Source organism: Pagrus pagrus, assembly GCF_965226575.1.
Source record: "Pagrus pagrus genome assembly, chromosome: 9".
NCBI lineage: Eukaryota > Metazoa > Chordata > Actinopteri > Spariformes > Sparidae > Pagrus > Pagrus pagrus.
This window is the reverse complement of record NC_140193.1, coordinates 26,869,443-26,881,620: the sequence shown is the minus strand read 5'-3', so window position 1 is coordinate 26,881,620 and position 12,178 is coordinate 26,869,443. Positions and strand designations below refer to the sequence as shown.

Below are 12,178 nucleotides of genomic sequence, written 5' to 3'. Positions count from 1 at the left end.
CGAGCCTTAAAGGAAATTCTGATTTCATACAACTTGGGCTTTATTTTTGTTGTTTTTGACATCCTTCCTTACAACATTATGCACACCAAATTCATTGCTGAGATCTGGGAACACTTGTCTTGTGAGGGAGCTAGATTCGCAAGATCACATCATCTCACAAATCCATCTTGCCAGGCTTCAAGCTTTGCGCTTGTGGCTGAACACACACAATTTGCTCTTTTGATTTGATTTGATTTGCAAACTGGCTTCGCTGGTGGCAGCACTCTCCGACTGTTGATCGGACCGGTTGAAGTTAGCCTGTGATAGACAAATGGTTCGTCCAATAACCTGCCAAGCATTCTTTAAAAGTGCCTGCCCTTTTCCAAACACTTCCTAGTGGCACCTGACCAGGTGTTTCTGTGTAACAAACTGTCTGGTGCGTCTGGTTCAGGAAACACAGCAACATTTTTAAAACAAAAAGTAAGACTGGGCAATAAAACATGAGCAGTCACACAACACCCATCACACGTATTAGCTAAACTTATTGAAACAAAAGACAGTCAGATTATTTCCCAACTGTTTAAACATCCATTACATTATTAACACTGACATCTGGTTCAACTTAAAGTAACTCTACAGAACTGTGCAATGAAGAGCGTCTGATTGTCTGACTTCTTGTGTTCTATCCCTGGTCTGACTTTGCTGTAGCTACAGTGATGGCTCATCGATGCTCTCTTTACATACAAACAGATACATTTGTTTCAAATGATATAACTGTCACTGCCTGCATCCTTCTTTACTTCCAAGTTCCATTGCACCCAGAGTCAAATCAGTCTCGAACCTTTGCAACTATCTAACTCCACCTCCTGCCAGCTGTTCTATAGTAACTGTTTGTCTCTGTGCCTGGGTGAAGTAACATTATACAGATGTTTAACACTTCTCACTAACTCGCATAACCTCTCCTCAGGAAGTTCCACCATTTTTAAAACCTCTTCCTCTTGTCCTGTGGTCGTGTGTCGGTTGCACTATTGGCTACACTGCCCACCCATGACTACAGAGTTACTGCCCCAATGGTCCGTACCAATGAGCTTTCAGACACTTGCAGGAATACGGACAAAACAAGGATGTTACATTCAAACCTGGACACAGTGTTGGAGGCCGAGCCCCATTAATTCCTATAAAAGCTGCTCAGTGGCACATGAAGCCTAAATGGCTCGACTTCCAGGCTATGAAAATACCCAGATCTTCCACGTTGTGGGGCCCATAGAGGGTACACATTGGAGACTTTTGCCGACCAAGCCAGCTAACTTCTGGTTTGTTGCCCGGCTAACTTGAATAGAGATGAAATGATTTATTCTTGGCTCTAAATTTTATTGGACCAAATGGCTTAAATTATGACAGTGAAACGAGTCATTTTGTGGCGGGGTTGTGGCACTCAAAAAAATTAACCACCATTTTACAGACGCTTCTTTCACAATGTGCATCATCAGTACATCACGTGACGTTGTAATTACACAGTTTGGCCACTATGAAAATTGGCTTCAAAGCATGGTGCTCTTCCCGAGGGCTTCGGACAAAATGACTGCTGAGTAAGGACATAAGGTTCCATCTGTATCTGTATGTGTGTCTAACGTTGAGCATAAGTAGCTTCAGTCACCCTGTTCTCAGACCTCAGCAAGTACTTTAAGAGCCACGCTAGCAGAGGCTGTTCTTACGCACAACTAAATGCTAACATTGGCATGCTAACATGTTCATGACATGTTTATTGTTTCAGTTATAACGTTTAACATACTCACCATCTCAGTTACATTGACACATCTGTACAACACAGCACAACTTATTCATCATAAACCAAAGTATTAGACAAAGTGAAATTTTACCTCATAATGGCGCTAGATAAATTCATCCTTTGGAGCCCATGAATGTACAGATTTCATGCAATGCATTCAATAGTTGCTGAGATATTTCAGGCCGACTGTCTGACCAACTGACCGACAGTACCTTCTCTGGACTAATGTCACTGGCTTCTCTAGGGATGTCTTAGATAAGACCCAAGTTGTAGTTTTGCCGATGATATAATAAAAACTCATGTATGTCATAGTTCCTTTCCTCCAAAATGACATTTATTTGTAAGCAATCTTACACAAGACATGTTAATGCCACTGTGAGAGCAACAAAAATAAAGCCGATACTCTAATATGATTATGAAACATCTGTGTGAGAACAGCATGTTGTTTCCTCTCCCCTTCCCTTTCATCCAAACACACACACGGTGCCCGTGGCCAGCCGGTGTTTGTACTCGTAGAGGTAGTAAGAGGCTGGAGGGAAGTTGCACTTCATCTCCATCCTGCCCGGCACCACGTGGACAGCCACACCGGATCCCAGCCCTTCCTGCAGCTTCTTCAGCATGCGTGAGGCCAGGTAACGCCGCGCCCTGCCCGGGTCTTCCTCAATGGAGGCATACACCTCAGGTGGTGGGTTGGGGATCTTCCACTCCAGGTCCACGATGAGCTGGTGGATGCGACTCTTGTCCAGCGAAGACGGTGTGTCACGGTAGCACGCCACCACATGGGGAATCGGTGGTTCAGACGCCACAGAAAGGAAATTGTTGAGCGGCTGTTGTTCTGGCACTTCTTCCTTATCTTCCTTATTTGGCTTTTCCTCCTGTGGCTCCTCCTCCTCCTTCTCATCATCCATGGGTCCCACAGCAGGATGGAGCATCACCGCCCAGCGCAGCCAATCATAGTTCTTCTCCAGGGTCTTCAGGATGTTCGTCGCTGCCTCCTCAGGAGGTGCACGGTCCTGCACGGCCTGGTAGAGCTGCTGCCGTACGTCTTCCTCCGCCTGCTGCAGAAAGTAGCCTAAGCAGCGGCCTCCTGTGTTCTTCATCTTCCTGTAGAGGGTACCCATGCGGTCAGACCAGGTCTTCATCAGTAGAGCCTGGTCTCTGCCTGTCAAAGAAGCCTGCGTGAAGAGGCACAGCAGACCGGTACCCAGGACAAAGTTAACCTGTGGAGAGTTAGAGGGGGAGAAGAAGAAAGCACGACCAGGTCAAAAGCAAACACCTGTTGTATAGACCTTTTTCATGGAAGACATTTTGAAATATAGGAGGAAAGCACAAGAGTATTATATAACAATAATGAGGGCTGAACTGAGCCATTATTAATGTTATTTACACTAATCAAAGTTAGTTAGGGATATGAGGATATTTTAGTGTTTCACTTGATTGTTTGTTCTGTGACTTATATGAATTTTTATTTTGTGTTTTGTAAATATTTTTGGTCCCCAAAAATAATGCGACACATTTCATTTGACTTGTATTGCATATCCATGCACACACATATATGCACCCATATCCCAATAACCCTAACTAATTCAAAGTAGTGTATCTCAACTGTGCTTTACCTGCTTTGACAGGTCAAATTGTATGCTGTGAAAAAGGTCTTTTTTGTGTTAAGATGCAGAATGGTACTAGGCTCCTGAGTTCCCCTTAAATGAATTACTTTCTTCGCAAAGTGTGACTCCACCCCTGCTCAGATTATAAAATATTATAATTAGGAATCCTGCATATTTAAAGAACATTTTACCTCACAAAAAATAAAACAGCATAAACTGCTATTTATCTTCTATTTTTTCGCTAGAAAGCAGCTTAAATCGAACCCTATGGCGAGCCAACTTTGGCTCCACTGTCGTCAGCCCTGATCTGAAATATTACATAACCAGGGGTGGCCTCTGGTTGTCTTACCCCCGGGATGTCTAACCAAAGAAAATTGGTGCAGACATACTAATGAACCGTCATACAGTACATAGTTGTTCTACCAGACAGCACTGGGCAGCCCTGGTTTAAAATATGTGTTTAAGCCTGCGTGAGTAGCAGATGGGATGTTTTATCACATGAGTGCATTTTTAAATAGTGTCGGGTAAAATGAAAGTGGGGCTTCACAACTTTTCAGACTGTCTGCTCTAAAGAAGTCATTTATTTTAATAAACAGTTTAAGTAATCAGAAACCCTGTCATGTGCCTTTCTGACCAAGTAGTCTGGGAACAGGAGCCTCAGGTTCCATCAGCACAGTGTCATTGGGGTTTCTATAACATCAGAAGAACAACAGAAAATGTGCAAGAAAACTAACAAGCTTTATTTCAGATGGCCTTTTTGCGTGCAACACAACCAAGTCATTGTGTTACTCTTTAAAAGTTGTGTTGCACAACTGTGTGAAATTTGAAATCAAATCGATTCCTGTGTACAAAGGGTTTTTGATGCGTTGTTGTTCTGCTTTTGTACGTAGCCAATGAAACAGTCAGACGACGTTCAGTGTATTTGGGTTTCTAGTGTAGCAGCAGATAAGACTTCCTCATCTGTGCACCGGTCATTGTTTACGGTTCGATTAGCAAGTTGAGACACCAGAATTGAGTTGGAGAGGCTAATCTATATGAAGGTTATCTGTATATGAATGCAGATATATTTTTCAAAAGCTATTAAAAAGGTACATGTAAATGGTTGTTAGGTGATAGCCGATGGGACACTCTGTAGGACTGTTTACCTGAGCCTGTCCTCATCACAAAACCAAGCAGCGTCACAACCAATGATTACAACCCATATTAATGTGTGCTGTTAGGTGGCGACCTCTAGTAGCTGTAATATTATTACAGCTTCAGAGGAGGAAGTGAGGAGAGGGGGTCAAAACAGTGAAAACTCAGTATAAGGAGAAGGTCAGGGATGGGTGGTCGGTTAAACAAGCACAGAGCTCCACTCAGGAGGCCGCTGTTCATGTCCAGTATGAAACCAGAAGTCAGTGGTGAGTTATTTTAACTTACTAACGAACTGAAGTAATGTTACATATACATCATAAGTTACGTAGTTAATGCAAGTACGTTTGTAACAGAAGTTAAATAAGTAATATAGTGATTTTAACCCGAACCAAATGTTTTTTAAAAACCTAACCAAACTGCGATTGCATGATGAAGGTCTGGTACACTGCAACAGCCATGTTGTTTTTGGAACGGTGATGTACAGTATGTTGTTTTAGGAGTCACTGACAATCGACTATTCAGTCGTGCAGGTCTTACGATTTGTCGGTTTACCTGCATGGAACCAAAGCCCGTTTAAATGTGATTGGTCGATACTACTTGGACTACAAATGGAAACCAGAACACTACCAATATTAAAATCTTGTTCCTTGACAGCTGATTCTGCATTCATACGTCTGTGGCATTCCTCTGCTGTCTCCACTCTGATAGCTAATAGAGTGCTGTAGTGATGACGTAAATTTGGAGGCTAACCTGGAAGTCAGCCCTGGTTCCTTTGAAAAAAAGCCTATGAGATTTCTGAATTGGATTTTGGATTATTGCAGAAATTAATCTCAAATTTATGATATTTACACGCTTTGTTCAGCAAGATTTACATCACAGATGAACACCACTTTTAATTTTTTAAATAACAAATTAAATCTCTAGAAAGAAAAAGTTAGTGTTAGCCTATAAACAGACGACATCACGGTCACATGACTTTAACGTCACCACCACTAAGTGTCTTACTCCACAATCACTATACAGGTTTTCTATAACCTGATCAATGTACAAGTTGTAAAGTTAGAGTTAGAATAGTTTGTAACTAAAGTCGCCTGTAAAGACGGACTAATGAGTAGATGAGTCTCTGTGTTCACTGTGATGACGTTTAATGTCCCGACAACCTCTGTAGTCTCATTTACACACTTGTTAGCAACCACCGCTTTTAAGACACAGAAGAGCTTTATAATTAAACTGTAGAACCGTAGAACAAAGTGTGTAAATATCGTCAGCCTGTGGTAACCACACACCTTATTTCAGGCATTTAACTGCAAAACCGTTCAAAAAACCTGTAGACTTTGAGACGAGGGAATGAAAGTGCAAAATGCTAACTGATATCTGGGTTTCAGGACTCATTACTACAGCACTCTATAGGCCATTGGAAAGTATCCTCTCTGAACTCTTTAGGGAGACAAAAAGTATGACCCAGGAACCAAAACTGAAACCAGGTTGCTGTATTTTGAAGTAGACCAATTTCTGTAGTTTGTTCTAACAGCCAACACACAGCCATTAACTTCATTAGCGATACACAATATTCTTATTCTGATCCAGCTACATTAAACACATCAAGGAGATGACAGCATAAAAACATCCACCAATGGGGAGTCAGCTTTTTCTGAACAGAATGTGTGCTGCTGTCTACATTATATATGAAAAGTTTTTGGCGTTCCCTTCCTGTGGGCAGAACAGTGCACCCAACATCATAATGTCATTTTTAACCATTTTGTTGCATCTTAAGTCATCTTACACTTGTTAAGGCTTTCAGCTGAGAAAACAGGGGGCCTAGCACAGCTTTAATGAATTGTTCATGACACTGTATTGTCTTTAGCTGTACATCAACCCATCAGGGATTTTTGCAGACTACGTTGAACATAAAAGTGTTTCTACATCTCATCCTTACCACAGAACAGAGCTGGTTCTAACTGTTCTGGCTCATTCTCTTAAACACTTGGCTCTGTGCGACTGTCCAAGCTCCTCTCTCTGCTCAAAATAAACCACACACAAGAGATCCGAGGGTAGCACACTGAGTCTGTCACTGTCTGCAGATCTTTAGGTGAAGTTATGGACGATCTCAGCAGTTATTCTAGCTCTGTGTTCTTTTATCGTGTAATATATTTTGTCTGATTTACAAAAGAAGACATTCCATGTGTTCTTGTGCCAGCAGGGAGAGAAAAGCCCAGTATGACACATAAACTTATCACCTGCAACATATTTACACATGATACGTTCTTCAAGGTTAAAGATACATAGCTGTGGTTCCTTTGTTTAACAAGGTCAGGCTCTCCAGTCTGGACACATGATTTACAGCGGTGACTTTGATTCCTCGTTAGGGTTAGGCAGGTTTGACATGTCCTTCCCTTCAAGTAAAACCTTCCGCTGTGCACTGTAGACTCCTCAGCTCGTTACAGAGAATAAAGTTAGTTTGGTTCTATCAAATTGTTTATTGCACAATTTCACTGTGATTGACTGTGACTGCACAGTGAGGGCAAATTTAGGAATTACTTGCGCCTCAGTGAAAGCACTGGGCTTTAATTTAAGTCAGAGTATTTATGCAAATCAGGGCGGAGGGCAAACAAGTCCTTGAACGGAGCACAACACAAACAAATCATCCGTTCGGCTTCGATTTCAGGCAGAAATTACTTCAGCATTAAGGCTAATCCACCGAGGCTGGCTCCCTCACATCCTAAAGCCCCTTGATGAGTGAACTCTGGACCTGTTTGAGTTTCTAGGATGTAAACCCAGTCCGTCTTTACTAAAGTAACAACAGCAGCTGTGTTGAAGACAACCTCTGTGCACGTTCTTTACACTGCCCTCAAAACAATCTTACATGTAGCGTGTAATAAGGGCTGCATGCTGGTCCAACCTCGGCCATGTCTGCAAATATGTTTAAAAGATGATTACATAATTAGTTTTACGTAACAAACAGCCCTGTTACTGCTGCAGAGTCTGTTTAGGTCCACTTCTAACTGTGGATGGTCATTGCGTGTCATGCTCAAGGGCACCAGGACAGATGGACAAATGGATACATGATTTTTCATTTGAAGTGACAGTGACATTTGTTATTTATTTTTTCTACATGAGAAACAGGAAAGGAAAGTTCTATTTAAACCTCTGCAGAAAGAAATACTTGCACTCACGCTGGTTTTCATGGGTCTCAAACATTTTAGTGACGTCACAGTTATGTAATGTTGTTTCACATAGAATACAGTTTTGCAGTTTTAAGTTTGAAGTCTGAGCCGCTCAGCCATCGCAGCACTCTGTTGTTTCTCCTTTTAGTGGATGAAAAATGTTTGTACCAACATTGCAGGCAAAGGGGAATTTGCCAACTCAGCTTCCAGAAAGACAACAGAAGGTCACAGCTCTGCTGAATTAAAGATTCAGTTTATTTTCGTTGCATGAAGATAAACGCAGCATGCTTCATTTCCCTCAAGACCTCTATGTTTTTCTGTCAGATTCAACTTTTTGGTCTTGAAACTGAATTATTAATCCGGTGCAGCTGTGCTCCCGAATGACTCTTTCTTATAAACTTCCACACGGAGATTGAGTATATTTGCATTATTCTAATGAAATACCATCTGAAAAAGCTTCTTAACAGATTAGTTACAGTTCCAGTTTTAAAATAGTTGTCTTCTATTAATGTCCATTTTCTTTGTGTGTGTGTGTGTGTGTGTGTGTGTGTGTGTGTGTGTGTGTGTGTGTGTGTGTGTGTGTGTGTGTGCGTGTGTGTGCGTGTGTGTGTCCTCTGCTGATGTTAAGCAGGGGTGCGTGCCTCTGTATACTGACATGTATAATGAGAGGAAATTAAACTCTAAGGACCCCTGTAGGGAGATCCCCCCCACCCCATCTATCCTGTGCCCTGCACCTTCACCAACCTTGACGCAGAACTCCCTCAGCTCCCAGCGCTTGGGCTTGCGGCTCAGTATGACCTCCTCCAGCAGTGTGGGCTGGTCGGTCAGCGCTGACACTCCCATCAGACGGTTGTAGAGTGCTGTCAGCTGCCTCTCCAGCCGGTAGTCCTGCACGTACTGCAGGAACACTTCTGTCTCCTTCTTGGTGAAGTCTGACTGGGCCCTCACCTGAAACAAGCAGGGTGAGAGGAGTTTCTCTTAAGATAAAGAGGTCAAGGGGGCAGACTCAGGCGCAGATTCAGAGAGTTGTTTTATTTGTTAAATAAGTAAAAAGGCAAGAAGAAACTACATCATTAATAGCTACATTATTCATTCAGTGTACTAGATGAATGCCAAATTACTTCACACATCATAAATGTGTCATTTTTAAATATTTAAAGTTATTCTAAGAAGAAATAGAATTAACAAATATCTTTAATTTGTAACTCCTTTCTAACTTTGTTCAAACAGCCTTCAACCATAGTCAGAATATTAGACAAAGGGGCCCTGGACAAAGACATGTAAACACCCCCCACCCCTCCTGCAGAAAGGCAAGACACTTCGACTGAGAGGTTTGGTAGTTGTAGTTGTTTTGTATCCCTCTGTGGTTGTTTTGTATCTTTGTGGTTGTTTTTGCATCTCTCTCTAGTTATTTTGTGTCTTTTTGTGGTCTTTTTGCATCTTCTTGTAGTCTTTTCCTATCTATTTGTTCTAATTTGTTTCTCTTAGTGGTTGTTTTGTGTCGCTCTGTAGTTGTTTTGTGTCTGTCTGTAGTTGTTTTGTGTCTGTAGTTGTTTTGTGTCTCTCTGCAGTTGTTATGTGTCTTTTTGTGGTTGTTATGTTTCTCTTTGTGGTTGTTTTGTGTCTCTCTGTAGTTGTTTTGTGTCTTTTTGCAGTTGTTTTGTGTCTCTGTAGTCATTTTCTGCCTATCTATGGTTGCCTTGCATCCCTTTTTTAGACAGCACTCCAGCTCACAGTAGCTGAATCATAACTTATTCTCTGTTTTTCAAGTATTACTCATACTAACACCTTGCCATTAATGCAATTAGGCATTAGATACAATAAAAATGTCCAAAATACAACATTTCAATAAATGTTAAGGTTTAACATTTGGGTTCATTTGAAGCACTTCTACAATATATCACTGTGAGAATATGTATGCAGATGATTGTTTTTTGCTAAGTAGGTTTCACTGCACACCATATTTCTATCCTCTTACCTATTCATATTATATCAAACAACAAACGTCATGGCCTATTGAGGTGAGGCTCATGAGACATCTTCAATGTACCAGAATTCACACTTTTTTTCGTATTCTCACTCCAGAAACAACCTTCGCTGAAAGTGACACTTTATAACTTGAATTAATTTACACCAAACAGAAGTGAGCTCAGGTCACTTCATTCAGCAAAACTGATGCAGCAAGGTTTTTTGTTTTTGTTTCTCAAATTCTGTTGCTTGATTAACTTATGTTATGAAATGGCTGCTGTATTTAGCTCACTTGAGAGATTTGTACAGATAAACACTCAGTGAAATGACAGCAGTTCCTATTAACATTATGAAATAATTACACCAGAAATAAAAGGCACAAGCCTGTTCATACTCAGTCCGGTGAAACTAAACAGATGCTTCAATCATACATCTGGTCACATATCTACATTTACATAATATGCTTAACATGATGAGTTCAGCCACAGTTCAGTCGCAGTCACGCAGCTGTTCAGGAAAATTGGCAGAGCACTTGTTACTCTTCAAGGTCAGCACCACCTTCAGAGCCCTTTGACCACGTTTATTTAAAAAAAATACCAGATCTGGTGCTGAAGTTAAACAAGTTCTATATTCATGTTCTCTTTTCTCTCAGCTATCCATCTGTCAGCCAGCAGCCGGCCACAGATCAGTGTTCAGTTTTAATTGCAACCGAAACCTTTTATGTCTCATCCAACTTGATGTGGGAGTTAGAAAGTCTATCTCAAGGCTGTTCAAGGACTGTCTCAAGATTTGGATTCTGGCATCTATATTTTTTAAACAAGACACATATAACAAAGTAGTTCAAGTAAGCTGGTAAGTTTCTGTCCTACTTTGGTGTCCTTGAGGAGGCCATGGTGTCAGTCACAAGTCACAAGAAGGACTGCAAGTCGAGAGAGTATCTTAAATATATTTTCTTTTCAAATACAACAAAAGTTAGTTTCACCTTCAAGAGGGTCAGGACACCAAATTATGATGATGCGTTTTGAGTGACGTTAAGTGTTTACAGGAGTGTTTTCCACTTATATCTTTGGAGCAGATGCCCAAACCATGCATAGCTAGAGTAGTGTTGATTTAAAGTTGTAACATGAGGAGAAATTATTAAAAGATTCGACTATTACCATACAAGTTAGTATACATCAGCAAGAAGTTGGCTCGACTAAATATAACTGCATGTGTGAGCTCCAGGGACAGTTTCCTCACCGCTGTGCCCAGCTGGTAGTAGACCACGGCCAGATCGTCCTCCAGCCGGTGGACCTCCTGGTCGTCCAGCAGGCCGTGACCGGATGCTCCCAGCTCCTGGTCGATGCTGTCCAGATTCTTCTTGGCCACCTCAGTCTCCTCTGCTGTGGCACTGCCACCCAAATAAGAGCAGATCCCCTGGACCTGGACCCTGAGCATCACATACACACACTACTGATTCACTTTATAAAAACATTTTACAAGCGACAATTTCAGCAGACAGGGTTCTTCATATGGAGGAGTATGTATTTGAAAGATATATTATGTAGAAATTAATGAGATATTCAAATGCACAATCTGGCATAAAGGAAAAGCTGACCTCACAGTTTGCATGTAGCCCACAGGCTCCAAAACCTTTCCAAACATCGCCATGGCTCCAGAGCTGCGTTCTGACTGATGAGCAATGGAGAAAGTGAATAGTTAATCCCACAATCCTGACAACATGTGAAAGAAAGTTCTGTCTTTATGTAGAAATGATTGAAATTGGTAAAAATCTGATAAGACAATTAACTTGAGACCAAAAAACATTGATTTCTTTTGACACTCACCTCAGTTGTTCGGTGTGCACGTTTGTACTGACCTTCAAAGTCTGTCCAATATTTATACACTCTGCAGAACAACCGGCTAATCTGATAAGAGTTCTCCACCCACAGCTCTCATTGAACTTGAGAAGAGGATGGAACATGAAAAACTGATGCATTTTAGGAGTAAATGTAGAGCTAGCTTTAGTCTTCCACATGCTGAGACGTATATATCTTCACACGACCATGTAATCTGCAGGGGTGTAAGACAAAAAAAAATACAGCCCTTATGATCAGTCTTGTTGTACATTGTTGAATTTATTTACAGGTCATTTTTGATTGCTGATGCTTAAAATGCTGAAATATTTTGTCATATGCAGAGGTGAAAATCTCGATTGATTACACCTAAAATTAAAAAATATTAAAGGAGCACTATGTAGTTTGGGGGAAGAAATTTACTTCCAGAATTTTAACGTTTACAATATTAATGAGATAATAATACAATTTTATTCCATAAGTGAATAAACAAGCTGTTCTCACAGGAAAATAAGGTCCCAGAACACTGTTAGAGCTAGAAAGGTGGCAGGGTCTGGCAAAGATCTTTCTCTTCTGATTCAGTTCTTCCCCAAAACTACATAGTGCACCTTTAAATATAATTAAAAACTGAAATTACAAATTCATATCATGAAATGGGAAATAGCAAAGTCAAAAGGGAGGGAGGAAAGTGAAAAAAACAGA

The 12,178-nt window shown here is 41.0% G+C and overlaps 2 protein-coding genes across 2 annotated transcripts in view; both read right to left on the bottom strand.

Moving 5' to 3' along the window:
• cox17 (cytochrome c oxidase copper chaperone COX17) overlaps positions 1–12,178 on the bottom strand; it is a 192,135-nt gene that overhangs the window by 18,116 nt on the left and 161,841 nt on the right. The gene's annotated exons all lie outside the window — the stretch shown is intronic.
• On the bottom strand, positions 6–11,489 carry LOC311263009 (uncharacterized protein). The gene is made up of 5 exons (XM_084362835.1): positions 11,468–11,489; positions 11,239–11,312; positions 10,881–11,070; positions 8,418–8,621; positions 6–2,988 (listed from the first exon to the last, which is right to left on the bottom strand). Exons 2-5 carry the CDS (start codon positions 11,289–11,291, stop codon positions 2,233–2,235), a joined length of 1,203 nt encoding a protein of 400 aa, XP_084218961.1. The 5' UTR covers positions 11,292–11,312; positions 11,468–11,489; the 3' UTR covers positions 6–2,232.

Bases quoted from the DNA above. Each gene is read 5' to 3' on its own strand.
- LOC311263009 (XM_084362835.1), bottom strand. From the start codon at position 11,291: ATGGCGATGTTTGGAAAGGTTTTGGAGCCTGTGGGCTACATGCAAACT. The intron at 8,622-10,880 runs GTGAGGAAACTG...TGCTTGTTTCAG, and splicing joins ACTACCAGCTGGGCACAGCG to GTGAGGGCCCAGTCAGACTT. The intron at 2,989-8,417 runs GTTGGTGAAGGT...AACTCTCCACAG, and splicing joins TGAGGGAGTTCTGCGTCAAG to GTTAACTTTGTCCTGGGTAC.